General features: G+C 34.2%; 1 protein-coding gene across 1 annotated transcript in view; it reads left to right on the forward strand.

Annotated features, from left to right (window-relative positions):
• Window positions 1-309: 309 nt before the first annotated feature.
• LOC136026805 (poly(A) polymerase type 3-like) overlaps window positions 310-22813 on the forward strand; it is a 28245-nt gene continuing 5741 nt past the window's right edge. Inside the window, exons 1-10 of the mRNA XM_065703504.1 lie at window positions 310-325; window positions 4365-4716; window positions 7772-8006; window positions 11666-11816; window positions 14269-14480; window positions 15899-16110; window positions 17104-17271; window positions 18836-18936; window positions 20596-20720; window positions 21896-21985. Of these exons, the coding sequence (XP_065559576.1) occupies window positions 310-325; window positions 4365-4716; window positions 7772-8006; window positions 11666-11816; window positions 14269-14480; window positions 15899-16110; window positions 17104-17271; window positions 18836-18936; window positions 20596-20720; window positions 21896-21985 (1662 nt within the window). The remainder of the gene's footprint in view (window positions 326-4364; window positions 4717-7771; window positions 8007-11665; window positions 11817-14268; window positions 14481-15898; window positions 16111-17103; window positions 17272-18835; window positions 18937-20595; window positions 20721-21895; window positions 21986-22813) is intronic.

A 22813-nucleotide genomic window follows, 5' to 3' on the forward strand; every position in this document is an offset into this window, starting at 1 on the left:
GCGTAGTTTTGAGATGTCGAGACTTCTCTATCATGAAGGTTATTATCAATTGTAGTTTCTAAATAGCAACGGCTATTGCCGAGCTGCCACATAGATCATTGGAAAGAGCCAAAAAACTATGTTTGGTGGCAATCTTATCGCCAAAATTTTTATCAGGTGTCAAAGGGCTTCTTAAGGCAAATTAAGTAAAAAGTATGGGTATTATGCGATTTTTTTGATTAAATGAAATCAGGCGGCAAAAATGACCTTATAGTTACCAAAATCTACCACCCCTATCCCCAAACGTTTTGGCTAGCGACGCCTTGCATGATGGCATCATTGACAAGTAAGTATCCTTATGGTCTTTATATAGAATATATTGTAAAAGGGGTGCATCCAAAATTCTACTGTGGGGAGCGAAAACATTACAAAATACAGTCAAGATTTTATGATTTTATTTTTCACCTTGTGCCTGGTAATACAACCTTTATGCATGACAATGCTGATACACACATGGTATTGGTAATAAATAGAAATAAAAACTGAAGATTTTTGCGAATTTTAACACATATTAGAATTAATCAAATTTTGTGTGTGTCCAGGCCCCCTCCCCCATTAATTCATTTCATTAGGTGATTTTTATCGGCAGCTTACATGAAAGTCCTCCAGGTCAGGAACGATAGCATAGAGTGGTTTTGCTCCACTTCTCCCCAAAAAAGGTGCAAAGTTGCATTAAAAGGTTTGGAAGGGCAAAATTCACTGACGGTGAAGTTAAATTTCTGTTGGCGCCTTCCATCCCAACTTTTTTTTCTGTATCTGCCTCTGTTCCAAATCCGGGACTTCACCGCTGAATTCACATTATTTTTTGATCCATAATATCTCAAACTTAAATTGCCTTTTTTACGCTGCTTGGAAGTTTTGCCCTGCTCCTATTTTCGACGTACATGCCTGATTGGGAGAAACTGACAATAAAACACCTACTGGTCAAGACACTATCTAGGGGGCGTTAGGGGTTTGATCCCTCACCTGACAATTTTTTCTAAGTCGTAAAAAAATCATTTTCATGTGTTTTTTAAGCCCCCCCCCCCTTCCACAAAGAAAAATCCTCGATACGGTTCCGTAAGTGGTATCTCGAGGAGGTAAGATAATTTTGAAACAGAATCAGGCACACAAGGAGAGCGACTTTAATCTTTGTTAAATTATGCTAATCCGTCAGATTTTTTTCCAGGATTCTCAATATTTTTAAAATAATTCTTCCTTTTTCTCCTGTTTTAAATTATACTTATAAAATGTCATTTGATTACTTCCTTTATGTTAATTATACAATAAGTTCTGTAGTGCTCATAATTATAATACGATAGCCCCAAAGAATAAACAATATCATGTTAATTAAACCTAATTGAAATACAAATAATGTGGATAATTTGACTAAGGTCATCTGAATTTTTGATTGACCTCCATTACCCGGTAGGGTAAATTTTGGTAATTGCTGAGTATTCATATAATAAAAGACAGTTTGAAATTAGATTTTGTATCTGTCAGAACAGGCAAAGAAAGCCATCCCACAATTTACTACTTATTCAGTGTTTAGTGTCGAAGTCTCCTTGAAAGTGAACAAGCAAGAAATTTGTTTTTAAATCATGAGTAAGTTTGGTTCACTAATTTAGAATACTCTCTAAAATGTCTACTTAGTACATTGTCTAAAGCTACAGTTACTAATGAAAAAAATTCCCGAAAGAGATTTTTGTTTGAACAATCATTAAGCCCTATGTGTCTTATAATAATCTATGTAAAAATGTATTTGTTGAATATATATTATGGCTAAGAAGAACTTTTGCCCTAGTTAACTCCTCCTCAAAAACTGGATTTCTTCCAAAATCAAACAATAGATTTACGCCTTTAGCAGATTCTGAATCTCGACTGTGCCAACTGGACGAGGGCAATCCCCCAGCCAGATTTCGGAAATGCCCTTTTTAGGTTTCATTGAAAAACCTGAAGAATAAACAAATGAATTACCCCATTCCTTAAATATAGGAGGATTACATCCCAATCGCCTAAGTTTTTGTAAATTGACCCCTTTAAAACTTTAAGAATAGAACTACCTTGTATATTACTTTTTGCCTCATCTTACAAAGTACTTACATCTTACAAACCCAACAAAATCATCATCAACACCATCATCTTACAAAACCAACTGGCCGTCCTGGCCGCTGAGTTGGTTGGTGCGCTGGATTCGGGATTCTTTGTCTGAGAGGACGCGGGTTCGAATCCTAGTGTACCCATTTCTTCAGTTTGGGACGGGGGTCACTGGCGTGACTCTGTAAGCTTAGCCAGAGTCGACCCAGCTCTAAATGGGTAACTGGAGAAATCCGGGGAAGGTAAACAGGAAGGGTGTGCGAAAGCACAGGATGGCTGGCCCCAGCCCCCCATTGCACTTCCTGGCCGAAGGGCCAAGAAAAGGAGATCAGCACCGCCGGTAGGGACTGCAAAGTCTAATGCCGCCTTTACCTTTACCTTTACAAAGTTGAAGGCGGCAAAAGTTGTTAAAATACCTTGAGCACATATTTCACACGAATTCAACATCTTCATAGGTGTCATCAGCAGAAAGGCAAAACATCGTCCCAGAAGAGAGGGGGGCGTGGGAAGTGGGACTCTTGTCAAAGAGCGAAGAGGACGAGGCCTTTGCTGAAAACTTTAAGCTTAATTTCATTCACCCACAGTTTCCCTGTCGTTTTGTATGTCACATCTTTACTTTTTCATCTTTTTTCTTAAATCTCCAAATGCTTCGAAATAGATCATTAGTTATGCATCTATTCAGGATATATTGGTTTCTTTCTTTTCATTAGTTTTATCTGATTTACAACCCCCTCTCTTTGCCACCAGAGTCCGTCTAGTGCTTTAGTGATTGCATTTTATAGTGCTATCTTAATCCGATAAACTTCAGTACGTCGGGAATAGCCACTTTGCCTGGCTTTAACCCTATCAAATTTTTAATTTGACATAGTATGCCTCTATTCACCGCTTTGACTGACTTTGACCCCTCACTTTTAGATTTTCTTGAATTTTCGAAACTGGAAAGGGTTGTCCGTCATTATCGAGGTGTTATTGGTGTCGACGACGGTGCTATTGAATCCCAATTTTCTCTTGCCAAGTTGCATATACTAATTTGCTTAAATTTATGATTTTCACTTCTCAACGCCCCGCTCTTTACATTAAAGTTTTTTTTTTACTGTTTTAAAAAGTAGAGTAAAGAGAAAGAGTCAAAAGTAGAGAGAAAGAGTCGAACTTTAGCGTAAGGAGCAGGGCGTTGAGGAGGGAGCAGCCCATTTCATGTACGGAGTGATTTATGTTCGTTTTAAGTTTTAATCTCGCTCCTTACTTTCAGTTAAAAAACCTGTTTTTTATTTATTTGTTAATAGGAGCTTGAAACTTCTACAGTAGGGTTCTCTGTTACGCTGAATCTGACGGTGCGATTTTCGGTAAGATTCAATGACTTTTAAGGGGTGTTGTAACTATTGGTATCAAAATTCCGTTTTTAAAGTTTCGGTTATAATTGAGCTGGGTTGCTCCTTAATACAGTTTGTTATCACGAACTGTTTGAATTGGAAAGATTTCAGGTTAATTTTTGAAAATTTGGCTATATTTCATAGTAATTTTGAATTACGATTTAAAATAAACTGGTGTCTAAAAAACTTCTTCCATGTCACCTGCATGTCATATCTTGCTATAAATAATACAAAAGTTTGAGTCTCTAAAGATCTTTCATTTAACATGATTATTTGTAACCTAAAGTCATTACGAATCGTCTATTCTAAATTACTAATTACCATTTCCAAATTACCACTTAATGAATATTATTATTATCCTAACAATTAAAGCAAAAAAAAATGATATAGTCCTTTAAACAATAACCAGATACACTAATATTAAAATCCGCGACGCGTTTAAGCTTATTATTTTTCAATTACACACGACCCTGAAGCTCAATGGGTCCCTTGATGAAACGCATATAACAGTTATTGACCTTGTCTCTCTGAAAAAATTGGTCATGGATATTCATAAAAGTAAATAATAAATAGTAAAATAAAGGTTATAAAAAGCTAAAAACCAAAGCTCTATATAATCTTGTAAGATTGAAAATAGGCAACATAACTTAACAATTCGGGAAGCGCTAAAAATTACATCATTAAAATGATCTCCAAGTCTAAACTAAAGTTCTCAAACCGCCATATTTTCCTTAATTCATCTTCGTGTTATTTAATTTGTGTATGAAGTATTTTCTGAAACCAAAAGTTAGAAGTGTGATTTTTTTATAATCTTGGACTGTTACTCCAATATTTGTTTCAAAATTTTAAAGCTGTTTATTGTCATATTTGTTTTTATAGAGAAAAAGTTGTGGAACACACATTCTTTTCATCGTTCATCATCTGGGAATATTCTACACAGCAAAGCCGTTGTTCCAAATGAGCATCCAAAAACCTTTGGAGTGACATCAGCAATTAGCCTAGATGGACCAAAGCCATTTGATATACAGCAAACTACAGAGCTTGAAGAAACACTCAAAACCCATGGCTGTTTTGAATCAGATGATGAATTTAGACATAGACTTGAAGTTCTCTCTAAGCTAAATGATCTGGTCAAAGATTGGATTAGAGACATGTCAGAAAATGTGAAAAACCTTCCCGCTGCAGTAGTGGAGAATGTTGGTGGAAAAATTCATACCTTTGGATCTTACAGGTAAGATTTTATTTAAGATAAACAAGTTCCACCTTACAATAATAATGTTCTGGCTATAAATCTTGTTGAGGCGTTTGTTTAAAAAAAAACTTCTTTCACTTTCATTTTTTGTCCAAGTGGTTGTTCATGTAGTTAGCATTAAATGCATATAAAGGGGAGGGGGAGGGTAAGCCAGTTACTTGGTTTGAAACCCCCTAAAATTATCTCTGGTATGTAAATTGATGATAAAAATGCTGGTAAAAAGACTACCTCTTCTAAAAAAACTAGGATGTGTTTATGATACTTGTAAGTTGTTCTTAATAACACTTTTTAAAAGACCCTTAAGCCCCCCTCAAAAAAAAAAAAACAACAGGATATTACACTAGTTAGCACAAACTGTATTCATTGGTATAGCTGTATGCAATATAGAATACGAAACATTCAACCCACTTATTTGCCTTTTCAATTTTTTTTCTTTCACCGTAATGAATTCGGAATTGCTGATTAATAATTTCATGAGTGAATTCCATATTTTTATTTGGCAACATAAATAACACATAAATACAATCTATAAACAAGTTCGGTTATATATTTTATATGATCAAGAAAGTGGATATTCAGCCTGAAGTATACTTCTTTGGAGTATGCCCCCCTTCTTTGGAGTATGCTTTTTATAATAACAATGTTCTGGTTATAAATCTTATTGTGGCGTTTCTTTTAAAAAAGATGTTTCACTTTAATTTGTATCCAAGTGCTAGCACAGGTGGTTAGCATTAAAGTCATATAAAGTGGAGGGAGGCAAGTTACCTGGTTTGAAACCCCCTAGAACTATTTCTGGTATGTAAATTGATGATAAAAATGCTGGTAAAAAACCCCCTCTTCTTAAAAAAACTAAGATCTGTTTTATGCTACTTGTAAATAGGTCCTAATAAAACAGGTTAAAAGCCCCTTAAGCCCCTCCTCCCCGAAAAAACAGGATGTTCTACTATTTAGTATAAACTGTATTTATTGGTATAGCCTTAGGCAATATAGAATACGAACCCACTTATTTGCCTTTTCAACCTTTTTTTTTACTTTCACCGTAATGAATTCGGAATTTACTGATTAATGATTTTATGAATGATTCCTTATTTTTATTCGGTAGCATAGATACCACATAGATACAACTCATAAACATTTTCGGTTATATATTTTATATGATCAGGTAAGTGGATATTCAGCCTGAAGTATATTTTTCTTTAGAGTATGCCCCCCCTCCAAAAGGCGATATGGTTCCGAATTTAAAGTTTTGATTATGTACAGTGGTGGTCAGGGGCAATGAAACAGTGGTCAGGGGCAATGTACAGTGGTGGTCAGGGGCAATGTACAGTGGTGGTCAGGGGCAATTTACAGTGGTGGTCAGGGGCATTGAAATGAATTAAAATTGAAAAAAAAATATAAAAACAGGGTTAGAGCTGTGTTTAAGTAAAAAAAAAACAGTTTATTAGACTGATCATTTGAAGGCCATGAAAATCTTTGTCCATGAGGACAGGTTTCGTTTTATCGCTTTAAGCGACCCTCCCCTGTCTCCCTCATTTCTCTAAGGGTTTGAATTTTCTATCCCTATAATGTTGTAAATACGATAGAAGTTTCTGTGTATACAAAAGATACATATTACGATACTGTGATACTGAGTATACACGAAATATATGTCCTTGCATTTCAGGCTTTGTGTACATACCAAGGGCGTATAGCAATGGCAATGAAATGAATTAAAGTTGAAAACTAAATATAAAAAAAAGGTTAGAACTGTGTTTTGAGTAAAAAAAAAAGTTTATTAGACTGATCATTTGACGACCTTGAAAATCTTTGTCCATGAGAACAGGTCTCGTTTTATCGTTTAAGCACCCCCCCCCATGTCTCTCTCATTTCTCTAAGGGTTTGAACTTTCTATCCCCATAGTGTTGAAAATACGATAGAGGTTTCTGTATATACAAGAGATATATATTACGATACTGCGATGCTGAGTATACACGAAATATATATTCTTAAATTTCAGGCTTGGTGTCAAACAGTTCGTGGTAACGAACTGTTCAAACAATTCGTGGTAACGAACTGTAGTAAGGAGCGACCCGGCTCAATAGTAACCAAAACTCTAAAAAATGGAATTTTTATACCAATAGTTACATCAAAAGAATCGCATTTTAATGTTAATTTTAAAAATATAAGTTTCATCAAGATTAGTCATACCCGTCAAAAGTTACGAGCCTGGGAAGATTTGCCTCATTTTAAAAAATAGGGAGAAATACCCCATAAAAGTCGTAGATTCTTAACGAAAATCGCACCATTAGATTCAGCGTATCAGAGAACCTAACTGTAGAAGTTTCAAGCCCCTATAAACAAAAATGTGGTATTTAGCATTTTTTGTCAGAAGACAAGTCACGGACGCGTGTTTATTTGTTTTCTTTTTGTTTTTTTGTTGTTTTTTTCCCCGGGATCATATCGACTCAGTGGTCCTAGAATGTCGAAAAAGGGCTCATTCTAACGGACATTAAACGTTCTAGTGCCCTTTTTAAGTGACCAAAATAATTGGAGGGCACCTAGGCCCCCTCCCAAGCTGATTTTTCCCCAAAGTCTTTTACTGTTTTTACTGTTTTTAAATGTAGAGTTAAGAGAAAGAGTCAAACTTTAGCGTAAAGAGCGGGGTGTTGAGGAGGAAAAGCTTCTTTCATATACGGAGTAATTTTTGTTCGTTTTAAGTTTTAATGTCGTTCCTTACTTTCATTTAAAAAAACTTGTTTTTTTTTGTCTAATACATACGAAGGGTGCATAACAATGACAGAAATAAATTAAAGTTGAAAAAAAAAACAGGGTTAGAATTGTGTTTGAGTAAAAATAAAAGTTTATTTAAAGGCCATGAAAATCTTTTTCCATTACGACGGGTTTAGTTTTATCATTTTGAGCCCTCCCCCCCCCCTCATTTCTCTCATTCCTATAATGATGAAAATACGATAGAAGTTTCTGTGTATACAAGAGATATATATATTACGATACTGTGACACTGAGTATACGCGAAATATATATTCTTACATTTCAGGCTCGGTGTACATAGCAAGGGCGCAGATATAGATGCACTATGCATTGCACCCAGACACATGGATAGGTCTGATTACTTTACCTCGTTTTTCGAGCTACTGAAAGAGCAGTCGAAAGTAACTGAGCTCCGAGCTGTCGAAGAAGCGTTTGTCCCTGTCATCAAAATGAAATTTAGTGGTATTGAAATTGATATGCTCTTTGCTAGGCTTGCATTGAAGGAAATTCCCGAGGACTTGGTAAGTTGTTGCTTTCCTTTTTTTGTATATTTGGATACTGTGCGAGTAAATTTAAGGGGGTCTGGCGTTAATGAGTTAATTAGTTAGAATGAGTTAATATTTATGGAATATAGCAAATACCCATCGGAGGGGGGAGGGTAATTTTTGATTTTAGAAGCAAATTTATTTGTCTGCCATAGGATCTGAGTTGACTTTAATTACCTATAACCTGACTTTAAGACATTGAAATACGTTATTGACAGAGTGAAGCTTACTTTAAGCAATAAAGCAAATCCTTTTTCATTTGAGTTTGAAAAAACCAAACAGTGAAAAAAAATGGTATTTTCAAACAGTTCGTGGTAACGAACTGTAGTAAGGAGCGATCCGGCTCAATAGTAACCAAAACTCTAAAAAATTGAATTTTGATATCAATAGCTACATCAAAAGAATCGCATTTTAATGCTGATTTTAAATATATAAGTTTCATCAAGTTTAGTCTTAGCCATCAAAAGTTACGAGCCTGAGAAAATTTGCTTTATTTAGGAAAATAGGGGGAAACACCCCCTAAAAGTCGTAGGATCTTGACGAAAATGAAACCATCAGATTCAGCGTATCAGAGAACCCTACTGTAGAAGTTTCAAGCTCCTATCTACAAAAATGTGGAATTTTGCATTTTTTGCCCGAAGACAAATCACGGGTGCGTGTTTATTTGTTTGTTTTTTTGTTTTTTTTTTTTTTTTTTTTCCCCAGGGGTCATCGTATCGACTAAGTGGTCCTAGAATGTCGCAAGAGGGCTCATTCTAACGGAAATGAAAAGTTCTAGTGCCCTTTTTAAGTGACCAAAAAAATTGGAGGGCATCTAGGCCCCCTCCCACGCTCATTTTTTTCCCAAAGTCAACGGATCAAAATTTTGAGATAGCCATTTTGTTTAGCATAGTCGAAAATCATAATAACTATGTTTTTAGGGATGACTTACTCCCCCACAGTCCCTGGGGGAGGGGTTGCAAGTTACAAACTTCAACCAGTCTTTACATATAATAATGGTTATTGGAAAGTGTACAGACGTTTTCAGGGGGATTTTTTTGGTTTTGGGGGTAGGGTTGAGGGAGGGGGCTATGTGGGAGGATCTTTCCTTGGAGAAATATGCCATGGGGGAAAAAAATTCAATGAAAAGGGCGCAGGACGAATCTGGTCACGTTAGAAAAAAACGTCAAATTAAGAGCTTAATATACAATGCTGGGTGTTCGGAGCCTCTCTATTATGGAGTATAATTTGAAAATAACACAACTATACGAGCGATAAAACATATATACCACAACCATAACTACTGCTAAGAGATAACACAACTATAAAGCGAAAACAGGTGAAAACTAACGGGAAAATAAACGAACTAAGAGGTGGAAGGGGCCCAGAGAAAAACTATAATCCTTTTTCAATTTTGAGCCTAACTTCCGCAAAGGAGTAATAATGTCAGAAGCCTCGAAATACCGAATTATTTTCTTTTCAAACAGTTCGTGGTAAGGAACTGTAGTAAGGGGCGACCCGGCTCAATAGTAAACGAAACTCTAAAAAACGGAATTTTGATACTAAAAGATACATCAAAAGATTCGAATTTTTACGCTGATTCTAAATATTAAGTTTCAATTAATTTAGTCTTTGTCATCAAAAGTTACGAGCCTGAGAAAATTTGCCCTATTTTGGAAAAAAGGGGGAAACATCCATTAAAAGTCATAGAATCTTAACGAAAATCACACTATCGCATTCGGTATATCAGAGAACTCTATAGCAAAAATTTCAAGCTCCTATCTAAAAAATGTGGAATTTTGTATTTTTTGCCAGAAGACAAATCACGGGTGCGTGTTTATTTATTTTTTTTTTTTTTTTTCCCAGGGGTCATCTTATCGACCAAGTGGTCCTAGGATGTCGCGAGAGGGCTCATTCTAACGGAAAGGAAAAGTTCTAGTGCCCTTTTTAAGTGACCGAAAAATTGGAGGGCAAATAGGCCCCCTCCCATGCTCATTTTTAAAAGTCAACAGATTAAAATTTTAAGATAGCCATTTTGTTCAGCATAGTCGAAAACCATAATAACTATGTCTTTGGGAATGACTTACTCCCCCACAATCCCTGAGGGAGGGGCTGCAAGTTACAAACTTTGACCAGTGTTTACATATAGTAATGGTTATTGGGAAGTGTACAGACGTTTTCATGGGGATTTTTTGGTTTGGGGGGTGGGGTTGATGGGAGAGGGCTTTGTGGGAGGATCTTTCCTTTGAGGAATATGTCACGGGGGAAGAAAAATTCAATGAAAAGGGCGCAGGATTTTCTAGCATTACTATAAAAAAAACAGTGAAAAAATAAACATGAAAACGTTTTTTCAAATGAAAGTAAGGAATAGCATTGAAATTTAAAACGAACAGAGATTATTACGCATATGAGGGGTTCTAAAAATACTTTAGAATAAAGAGCGAGGTATTTAGGAGGAGATAGATACCTCGCTCTTGATGCTAAAATATTTTTAGTGATTTCAACTATTTATTCTACGGCCTTTTTGATTCAGGGGTCATTCTTAAAGAATTGGGACAAAACTTACGATTTAGTGTAAAGAGCGAGGTATTAACGAGGGTACAAACCCCCTCGTACACATAATAAAAATATAAGAATATAAAAGTTTGTTACGTAAGTTAATTCTTAAGTTACGTATATTTTTTACTAATAAAAACGTTCGTTGAATATTAAAAGTTCTAGTAGCCTTTTTAAGTAACCGAAAAATTGGAGGGCAGCAAGGCCTCCTTCCCCACCCCTTATTTCTCAAAATCGTCTGATCAAAACTAAGAGAAAGCCATTTAGCCAAAAAAAATTAATATACTAATTTCATTTCAATAATTTATGTGCGGAGAGCCAAAATCAAACATGCATTAATTCAAAAACGTTCAGAAATTAAATAAAAAAAACTAGTTTTTTTAACTGAAAGTAAGGAGCGACATTAAAACTTAAAACGAACAGAAATTACTCCGTATATGAAATGGGTTGTCCCCTCCGCAGTCCCACGCTCTTTACGCTAAAGTTTTTCATTGTTTTAAAAAGTAGAATTGTGGCAAAGAGTCAAACTTTAGCGTAAAGAGCGTGGGACTGCGGAGGGGACAACCCATTTCATATACGGAGTAATTTCTGTTCGTTTTAAGTTTTAATGTCGCTCCTTACTTTCAGTTAAAAAAACTAGTTTTTTTTATTTAATCAAAAGTAGGACCTAGATTTTGTTCATTTCTTAGTTAGAGGAGTTGAATTCCCACAAAACTTAAAATTTAAAACGGTCAATCCTATGCTGCATGTCTTAAGCTGCAATAATTCTGGGAGCCTTTAATTGTAAAAGGCAAATCAATACTGCAGAAACAAGAATGCGAATAAATTCTTGATTTTCTTGCTGTTAATTATGACACGTCTTTTTTTTGACAAGATGATAAACTTTTCTTTTTTTTTCCACCAATGAAACATCTTCTATGTGTTTTTGTAAGCAAAAAGCGATGAAACAACGCATTTTAGAGAAACAGAAACACCAAAGTTTTTTTTTCAAACCAAATGAGATTCTTTTTAGAGTCTAAAACCCAATTTGACAAAATTTTCATTTATTTTCGTTTGCTTTTTTTAATATTTTTTCTTTTTAAATGGTATTTTATTTCTAGGACTTAAAAGATAACAACCTCTTGAAGAACCTGGATCCAAAGTGCGTACGCAGCTTAAATGGTTGTCGGGTCACAGACGAAATCCTCAGATTGGTTCCAAACAAAGAAGCTTTTAGATTGGCTCTTAGGGCAGTTAAATTGTGGGCCAAGAGTGAGTTTTTGTTTGTTTTACTTTTATACAGCATACCCGATATGGTCTCAATTGTCTAAACAGAAGCAAAATGTTAAAAACTTCAAATAGAGGCAATGAGATGGTAGAAATTATGAGATGTGTAGAAGCATTATACGTTTCTTATGGTGATACAATATTACACATAACCTTCATTAGGGTCTACCCAACCAGACCCCAGAAGGTTTTCCCTTAGAAGGAGAAAATGAAAAGTAAAGTCCACAAGGGTACATCCGAGATCTTTGTTCGGAAGGATGGTGTTAGGGCCACAAAAACTCGACAAAACTCATCAACATTTTTTGCTTATATGCACTTTTATGTATAAACGAGTTGAACAAAATCTTGGGGGGTGTTCAATCTAAAAAAAAGTAGTTTTTTGATTGTAAATTGAGCTTTTAGATGGAAAAATTTGCAAGGACGGCGGTTTTGACAGTGAGTAGGCTTAACATTTGAACTGTCAAAATATTTCCAAATCTCGAAAAAAAAACCTCCATTTTAAAAACCGGAAAAGTAAACCGATTAATTAAAAAGGAGATATCCCGAGAATATTCTTGACAGACTTAATTAGTTAGGGTTCATACTTAATTAATATAAACCGATTAATTAGAAAGGGGATATTTTACGAACAATTCTCGACAACCTTTCTTCTTGGTCTATAAGTGCGACCTTTGATTTTTGACCAAAGGATAAGCTAAAAGGGTGGAATAGAAAAAAAACCAAAGAATTCAGCCGTCATGTGTTTCAATTAATTCTTATATGAAAGGGGCTGCTTCCTCGTCAACGCCCCGCTCTTTACGCAAAGGTTTTTTACTGTTTTAAAAAGAAGAGTTGGGAGAAAGAGTCAAAATTTATCGTAAAGAGCGGGGCGTTGATGAGGAAGCAACCCCTTTCATATACGAAGTAATTTCTGTTCGTTTTAAGTTTTAATGCCGCTCCTTACTTTCAGTTAAAAAGACTTGTTTTTTTATTATTATTTAATTTCTGAACGTTTTTGAATCAATGCATGTTTTGATTTTGGCTCTCCGCAGAGGAATAATTAAAACGAAATTTGCATATTTATTTTAATTTTTTTTTGCTAAATGGCTTTCTCATAGTTTTGATTGAATGATTTTGAGAAAAAAGGAGCAGGGGAGGAAGCCTAGTTGCCCTCCGATTTTTTGATTACTTAAAAAGGCAACTAGAGCTTTAAATTTTTTTATGAACATTTTCATTAGTAAAAAAATATACGTAATTTACGACTTAATTTACGTAACGAACTTCTATATTCGTATGTTTTTATTGCGGATATGAGGGGTTCACCCCTCGTCAGTACCTCGCTCTTTATACTAAAGCTTAAATTTTGTCTCAATTCATTAAGAATGACCCCTGAATCACAAAAGTCGTTGAATAAATAGTTGAAATTACAAAAAAAAACTTTAGCGTAAAGAGCGAGGTATTAGGAGAAGGTGAGCCCCACATATGCGTAATAATTTATGTTCGTTTTAAGTTTTAATGCTGCTCCTTACTTCCAGTTGAGAGAACTTTTTCATATTTATTTTTCATTTTTTTTTTAAATAATGCTAGAAAATCCTGCGCTCCCTTTATGGAAATTTTCTTACCCCATGACAAATTTCTCGATGGAAAGTTCCCCCAACATATCCCCCTCTTCTCAACCCCTCCCCCAACCAAAAAATCCCCCTGAAAACGTCTGTACACTTCACAATAACCATTACTATATGTAAGCACTGGTCAACGTTTGTAACTAGTAGCCCCTTTTACGGGACTGTAGGGGAGTAATTCGTTCCCAAAGACATAGTTATAAGGTTTTTCGACTACGCTGAATAAAATGGCTATCTCAGAATTTTGATCTGTTGATTTTGCGAAAATAATTAGCGTAGGAGGTGGCCTAGGTGCCCTCTAATTTTTTGGTCACTTAAAAAGAGCAATAGGACTTTTAATTTCCATTAGAATGAGCCTTCTTGCATGAATCTAGGACCACTGGGTCGATGCGATCACCAATGGAAAAAAAACAACAAAAAACAAACATATAAACACGCATCCGTGATCTGCCTTCTTGTAAAAAATACAAATTTCCACATTTTTGTAGATAGGAGCTTGAAACTTCTACAATACGGTTCTCTGATACGCTGAATCTGATGGTGTGATTTTCGTTAATACTCTATGACTTTTAGGGGTTGTTTCCTTCTATTTTTCTAAAATAAGGCAAATTTTCTCAGGCTCGTAACTTTTGATGGGTAAGATTAAACTTGATGAAACTTATATATTTAAAATCAGCATTTAAATGCGATTCTTTTGATGTAGCTATTGGTTTCAAAATTCAATTTTTTAGAGCTTTTGTTACTATTGAGCCGGGTCGCTCGACTATTGAGTTCTTTACCACGAACTGTTTGAAAAGAATTTCGATTCTTAGGCCTTAAAATATTTTTATTTTCAGGACAAGGAATTTACAGCAACGTTCTTGGTTATTTGGGTGGCGTTTCTTGGGCTATGCTAGTTGCTCGAACCTGTCAACTCTATCCAAATGCTGCAGCTGCAACTTTGGTCCACAAATTTTTCTTGGTGTTTTCTAAGTGGAAATGGCCACAACCCGTTCTGCTAAAGCAGCCGGATAACACTGACCTAGGTTTCCCTGTCTGGGATCCCAGGGTAAGTCATTCATTATTGTTATAAGTTATTATTATTATCTTTATTTTGAGATAAGTTGCTAGAAAGTGTGGGAAAAAATGAAAGAGCTGATTTGTTAAAAATTCAAAAGGAACTATTCCCTCGTTTATCGTGAAAGAATGAATATTTACGAATGAATTTACGAATCCAAAGAATAAAAGGGATATGTTTTGATTTTTTAAAGCTCCATTACGGATTTATCACGAAATGATTTTGAACCATGCAATTAATCTAGAATAGAGTAATTGTACATATTAAACTTTTGGTTCTAGTATTGGAAATAATTATTATTCATACTAGAGCAAAATCAAAAGGTATAACTGTAGTCCATTAAATACTTGTACATACACAAAAAATAATAACCCAAAAACAATCCGCTCTATTCAATGAAGATTTTATAAAGTTTTATTATTTGTAGAATTGTTTTTATTGTTATCTATAATGTTTTACCAAGGGAAAAAGGAACTGGTTTGTACCTAAAACAGTTCCAACCCAATTTTTGCAGAAAATAATTTTTTGTCTTTAACTTCTTAAAGTACCATCATTTGCTAGCCATAGTTGCCAAATGCTATTACCGTGGCCCCTAGTATCTAAGTTTGAATTTACAATTTATAGTCCTGTCCTTCTAATATTTCTTCAAATTCAGAAAAAAAGGATTCCTTGAATATTCTTCTTCTTGTATCTTTAGCTATCCACCTTACTCACTAATAGTGCTACCTAGGTAAAGCTATCCACTAGGTAAATCTCCTCGCGCCTTCACATTTTAAAAATGAATGACAAAACATCAAATTTTCAAAACTAAAAAGACCCATTTCACCATAATTGTCTAAAAAAGTTTTATTTAAAAATAAAATAATACTTATGCAGTTATGTGTCCTTTCGGAAAATGCATTGGTCTTCTAGAACATTTAGAAAAGTTTCATTTAAAACGTATTTTTATTTTGGGATTAGAAGGAGAAAGAATTGCCCGATATCTCTCACGTTTTCTGAAGAAATAGCATTAGAGTTTGGTAGTTCAAGATTTCTAAACCTTAATTTAGAACATCATGCTATTCTAAACCAGCACCATAATCTATTGTTTTCAGGGTGCACCGCAGTAAAGAGTAGTAATGAAGAATAATAAAAGAAAGTAAAACAATAATAAGAATAATAAAAGAATAGTAATGTATGCAATTAGTAAAGAATGATGAGGCTTTTATATGTTTTCCTTTTTCTTGCCAATTTGAAGCGATGCTCGTGGAAACCTGGAAGACGACTCATTCAATCGGAAAATTAAAAGTTCTAGTTCTCTTTTTAAGATCCGAAAATAATTGGATTGAATTACGATGTGAAATATTGCCAAAATTTCATGAGAAAAATAAAATAAATTATACATCCTCAATATGGCTTATCTTTTCAAGGTTAATCTCGGTGATAGGAGTCACATCATGCCTATAATAACGCCAGCCTATCCTCAGCAAAATTCAACGTTTAACGTCACACTAAGCACCCGAACAGTTATTCAAGAAGCTTTTAGAAATGCATTGGCTGTGACGGAAGACATAATGATTGGAAAACCAGGAATAACGTGGGAGAACTTGCTTGAGCCAACCTCATTTTTCTTCAAATACAGGTAAGGAAAATAGCCTGAAATAATGATTTTTAACTTTAAATAGTTCAAAGCCATTTAAAAAATTTTTGTTGTTATATTGTTGTTGTTATATTGTTATATTGTTGTTATATTGCATATTGTTATATTGTTGTTGTTGTTATGCAATCTAGTTAAGAGTATCCAAAGACTTTAAGTAACATAATTTAAGAAGCAGGTTTTTAAAGAAAATTCATTTCACGTGTATCAACTGAGGGTGTGCATGCAAACTTGAAAATTTATTTGCCCTGGAAGATTTTCTAATGCTGAAATATCGAAATATTACTTATTTTAGTTACATAAATGATATATTTTATATTTTACTTTGTTTAATTATTTTAACCTTTCTTTGATTTGTTTTCTAAAAGGTCAAATAATTTTTCTGATTTGTTGATCATTTTCTTTTGTTTATCATCCCTTTATTTCTTATGGTCATCGAACGTCATTTTTCTTCCTTTTGCGTGTACTGGCATATTTTCCGCAATTTTTTCTTTGTTTCTTTATTCAAATCATATACTTAAGTTTTTTCTTCCCTATACAAGTATTTTTTTTCTGCTGTCCTTTGGCTTTAATGTTTCATCATAAGACGACACTGCCATCTTGTTATAACTGAAATTCAGCTTTATCCGTTTGCGGTACTACATTTCTGAAACTTCCATCTGTATTTTTCTTTTGATTGAAATATACATTTGGAAAAGGGTAAAAAAACATGAAAATAGGACAATTTTCCTCTTTTAAGCAAGTTTAGATTATTTTCTGATAAAAAGTCTTTACAATATCTTGATTCTTTCGCAGTAAACGGATAGATTTAAAATTAATAAATGGAATGATAGAAGTATTTGATCCTTTTGGTACACCATTGTAGTGGTAGGATTGTTTCAAAGGGGATATAGATCTTAAAATAATTTTTCTTCTTTCTCAGAAATTTTTTTATCAGGAAAGAAAAAAGACTATTTAAACCTTTAATACTCTTTTTAGGCATTTTGTGGTGCTGTTAGCAAGCGCCGTAAATCAAGAAAACCTCCTGGAATGGGTGGGTCTTGTTGAATCTAAAATTAGAATCCTGATTCAATCATTAGACACAAATTCGGTTATCAAATTGGCACATATCAGTCCTGAACAATATGAACCTCTGGAGTCTGAAAAGTGAGTTATTTCTTTTATTATTTTTCTCTGTAATTCTCTGTTTAATTTCTTAGTACTTTCGTCTGCTTTAATTTCTGTTTGCTGTACTTTCCATTTTCGTTTTTTTTCCATTTACTATTTTTATGCGTGGGCCAATACTTGGGACTCGATTGTCCTTTTGTTTTATAGAATGGAGCTAAAAAAGGAATGGCTTTTTTTAAATTTAAATGGTGATTATTTTTTTTTTTTTTTTTTTTTTAGATGAATCATAAGAAATGATCAAAAAGGAAAAAAAAACACAGCGAGAAACCAAAAACCATGTAAACAAGGGGAAAAAAGGGTATACAACCTCAAAAAACTAAAAGAATTAATAAGAAATCAAAGACGATTAAGACAAGAAAAAACATCACTTTGGGTGTTTTTGCTAGTCCTTATTTCAGATACGGTGGCTCTTATTTGAGCTCTCTCATTTTAAAGCTAGTTTTTCTTCTTTAATTTTTCTTAAAGATAAAGTATTTCTGTTATTTCTAAAAATTGCAAAATTGTTTGCTTATAATATTTCTATGTAAATATTAATACTATTTCTAAAAAGTGCCATTTCAATTTGTATTACTGTGATGGGGAGGGGTATGACCCAAACCAATAATTTTTGGAGATAGGTCAAAACTCGAAAAAATAGTCTTTTTCCCTGAAATTTTTTCTTTCTTTTTGTGTTTTATGAATTTTCGAAACTTGAGGGGTGTAATTTTAAGGGGCTGCTGCTTTTTTAAATTATACTGTGTGGCTCTTTTTCCGATAGTAATGGATAATGCATTAAAGACGCTTTAGCGGAGGTCTAGGTCGTAAAATTTGTAGGCTGTCCTTCTTTTTGTCACTAACTAAATCATCCTCGTTCTTTCTTTGTTACAAAATTGTTTAATTTAATCATGCTTGGTCAGTGTGGTCTTAGAACTTATTCTTATTCCACTTACATTCTGATAAGTGAACGTATGGCCTCAGCAAAATTTTCAACCTTGTAAAAAGTTAATCCTGGTACGTAAAAAAAGGTAAAGTGTACGACACTGGATATCAAAGTCCCGACCGATTTTACGGTAAATCAATTTATTGTAAGCCATATATCTTAAATGTTAGATTCATAAATTTTGCAATAATTCAGAAAATTAGGCACTTTATCAGAAAATAGTACTCAGCTGCAACTATCCCATCTCTGGCCAATTATTACATAATCGGTGTTAAAGGCAAAATATTGCGAGTTTTTGTGTGATCCAAGCGAAATGGTAATTAAACTGAATATAACTGTATTTTATTTAGAGAAAGTGTGTACCTGTTTGTTTTTATTTATAATTCTTGTTATTTGTGAATATCCAGCGTCGTTTATGAAATTAAATAGATTTTAAAAGGCTGAAATTCGGAAAATATTAAATAAAATACTTTTTTTTGAAATGAAATAAATTACTAAAAAGACAATACAATTCTCGAATGGGGGACGAATATGGTATTAGAAAAGTTGCTGGCGTCTCAGTCTCGGATGACTTTGTACTTAGCCTTATGTAGTAGCTTTAGTAAAACTAGATTTTCTTTTCAGGGATTCAGTCACAACAATATGGTTCATTGGCCTTGAGTTTGAGAAAACTGAAAATCTTAGCATAGACCTGACATTTGATATTCAGAATTTCATTCAACTAGGTAAGCTATCTATTCTTCTCCGTCATTATTCAACAATTCAGCGAAAAAACTCTCAATAACATCCGGCTAACATCTTTTTTATGACCTATCAGTCGATTATACCCCAGGATGTTGTATAATGTAGGCTTACCATACCTTCTGATGTGCTTTGCCTGGAGAACATAGCCTGCATAGGAAATGCACGGTAAACTTTAAATAAAATAATGGACAGTATCGTCAAACCTTATCTTGTCAGTATTATCAGTATTACAAGTCTCCTTTAATTGTGATTTCATTAGACCTTTCTTCAAACAATAACGAACTTCTTAAAATGCTTCCACAAGAATATTATTCATTGTTTTAAAATTCAAAGTTAAACGTTGCAGATTTCATACCAAAAACAGTTAGTGATAAAACTGCCAATGGGGGATATTATCGTCTGACTTCTCTTGTGAAAGCATATATTCTCCGTAAGAGGCTCTGGGAAAGGAGGAGGAGGAGATAGAAAGTGATGATACAAAGTAATTCGCCTACTCTAGCTGATGGACTACCAAATAGACGGTGTATCCATGAGGTAAATGTTGCTAGATTGACTGGTATAAAATGGCTGATAAAGAACTTGTTATTGTCGTGGCATAAAGGGGTGTCATTGGACAACTAACCTTATAAAATTTTATGGGTCAAATCTAATTAATATATGTTTTGTTGGTAATTTAAGCCTGGAAAAACTATACTACTCGTTGTTTTCTTGTTTCTTTCTAAATTTTAACTTGTTCCAATTTACACCTTCGTTTCTGTTTGTGTTTTCAGGGGCACTGTGTTTTCTCTTTGATGCTGGAAAAAGTGTGGATATTTTACAGATCCTTGTAGTAGGTGTACTTGATGACATTTCTTGATTTGCCTTTACTGAGTCATTCCTTTGTTTCCCGGTGTAGAACTGCAGTTGGTCTGGTGGACTCTTGCGTTAGCCAATAATGACTTATAATGCTCCATGGTAGCAGGCTTTCATGCTTTTCAAAATTCCTCTGGAGTTAGCATCTACTAGTAATGACAGAATACCCTTCTTCTTCCTAGTTTGGCCTTGAGACGGTCTCAGATAACCCTATCACCGGAGTCAAATACCAGGCCTTGTGGCAGGCAGCATACAGCTTCCTATTTAAAAACGCAATTTATTTCTAACTCCCTTAGTTTTACCGAATCTAAGGTGAGGCTACGGACACCTCCTTGACATTTTTTTTTTAATCTACCTAAGGCAAAATTTTATAGGAGGCGAACTCTGATTCCTTTTATCAGGCTGTAATCCGAGCTAACTTCAGCTTCTCTCTAGTCGTGGCCATTTATTAAACAAGAATACCGTTTTCTGATAAAAGGTTAGTTGGCAATTTGATTTTGAGTTTAGCCTTCCGCGGACGAGCATAAATATTTATGTGTATGTATCTAGGGGAAAAGGGTCCCTTCTATTCCAACTACAAGGTAATTTAGAAGACAGAAATATTCAGACGATCCCATTTCCTTTGATCTGTCCAAGACCGTGATCACTGAAAGCTGGGGAGTGAAATGAAAGTTCACTTTCAAGTTATTTATAAAAGTCTCCAAGAAATTTTTATCTATTTGTAATGTAAACTTGAAGTTTTTAGCTTCCAGAAAGTGATCTTTTTACTTATTATAATTTTTTTGCAGTACATAAGTCCGCTGCTCACCAACAAAAATTCAAAGAAGGGATGAAAATAGATGCCAAATATGTGAAAAGGAAAGAGCTGGTGAAGTATCTACCCATATCCGTACTACAAAGGCATAAAAAGCTGGTAGGTACTCTTTTGGACTAGTACTGTCTAATGTACATAGAAAAGCTTGAACAATTCTGACTTCATAATTCTGATTTTTAAGGTTTATAAAATTTGTCATTTTAACATCTATTTGGGAAATTAGGCTGGGAAATACTAAACTATAATATTAATTTGATACTAAATAGTTGGAGTAGGACAATAACTGTTTAGCGTACACTAATTTTTAAAGTACAACAAAAAATTGTTTTGGTTTATTTATTGTTCTCGTTAGCCAAAGAAATGCTTCATTTAGTAATATTTTATCTTAGCAATTCGATATAGGCACTTTCTCAAATATTTCCCTTGTATATGCACAAATATACACCATAAAATCTCATTCTTTCCTGTGTATTTTGAAAAGAAGACTTCATTATTAAATATTACTCCTTACTTTTGGCTTAAAAAAATGTTGTTTTTTATCTAATTTCTAATAGTTTTTTGATTGTTGCTGGGAAATCCAATAGAGAATTTCCCCCAATGGAAAATTTCCCAGCCCCCTCTAATGGAAAATTTCTTTTTCCTACGAAAAATCCTCCATGGAAAGATCTTTCCACGTAAGCAATTTCACCGGGAATTCCCCTTTTCCAAAATTATCTTTATGCTTCCCAAGAGCCAATATTATATGTAAGCAATGGGGGAAATTCAAAACTTGCAGCCCTTCCCCGAGAGCTTTTGGGATTCAAATAATCCTCAAAACATCAAGTTAGTACAGAACATTTTATAAGAATGTTCATATACAGAACATTATTTCTTATGCTAATTTTAAATATAGAAGTTCCATCAATTTTAGTCTTATTCATTAAAAGTTTCCAGCCTGAGAAATGTTGCCTTATTTTCGAAAATAAGGGGAAACACCCCCTAAAAGTCATAGAATCTTAATGAAAGTGCACCATCAGATTTAGCTTATTAGAGAACCCTACTGTAGAGGTTTATAACAGCATATGTTGTATAATATGATCTAGAAAGTTTTTTTTTATTGTCTTCGTCAGTGATATTCTTTTCTTTTTAAAAACTAAACAAAAAGTATAACATATCTTTTTTGAATGAAACTGAAATATATTTATTAAATTCGGAATATTGTTTATTTTGTTTTATCTATAGTATGCTTTTAATATTGTTTTTCTTTTTTGAATAATTATATTTAATATTTGCAGGCGGTATCTTCATCCATATCGGTCAGTAGTTCAACTAGGGATATTCACCCACAGTCAGAAGCAACTCTACCCTCAGGAACACCCCCAGGTGTAAGTTGCTTTCTTTACTTTTTTATAGTAGAAGCGTGGTGGGTACTACAGGGTACAGACGCTAGACCTTAATTGGAGAATCAGTTTCTGATATATAGGCTAACTAGCCATTTAGTTGGTAGCTGTTTAGTTTACCACAATTTGAATTCAGATTCAAAAGAAGATTAATATACTATTGGGTATAATCCATTCAAAGAAAGGGATAAACCTTAAGAAAAAAGCTTTCTCTGTTTATGTTGTTATGGAAGTCAAGTTCGGGTCTTACATCCTGTATTCGTCAAGTTTACGGGCAATCAAACAGTTCGTGGTAACGAACTGTAGTAAGGAGCGATCCGGCTCAATAGTAACCAAAACTCTAAAAAATTGAATTTTAATATAAATAGCTACATCAAAAGAATCGCATTTTAATGCTGATTTTAAATATATAAGTTTCATCAAGTTTAGTCTTAGCCATCAAAAGTTACGAGCCTGAGAAAATTTGCCTTATTTAGGAAAATAGGGGGAAACACCCCCTAAAAGTCATAGGATCTTAACGAAAATGACACCATCAGATTCAGCGTATCAGAGAACCCTACTGTAGAAGTTTCAAGCTCCTATCTACAAAAATGTGGAATTTTGCATTTTTTGCCAGAAGACAAATCACGGGTGCGTGTTTATTTGTTTGTTTTTTTGTTGTTTTTTTTTTCCCAGGGGTCATCGTATCGACCAAGTGGCCCTAGAATGTCACAAGAGGGCTCATTCTAACGGAAATGAAAAGTTCTAGTGCCCTTTTTAAGTGACCAAAAAAATTGGAGGGCATCTAGGCCCCCTCCCACGCTCATTTTTTTT

This window comes from Artemia franciscana, chromosome 5 (assembly GCF_032884065.1).
Source record: "Artemia franciscana chromosome 5, ASM3288406v1, whole genome shotgun sequence".
NCBI lineage: Eukaryota > Metazoa > Arthropoda > Branchiopoda > Anostraca > Artemiidae > Artemia > Artemia franciscana.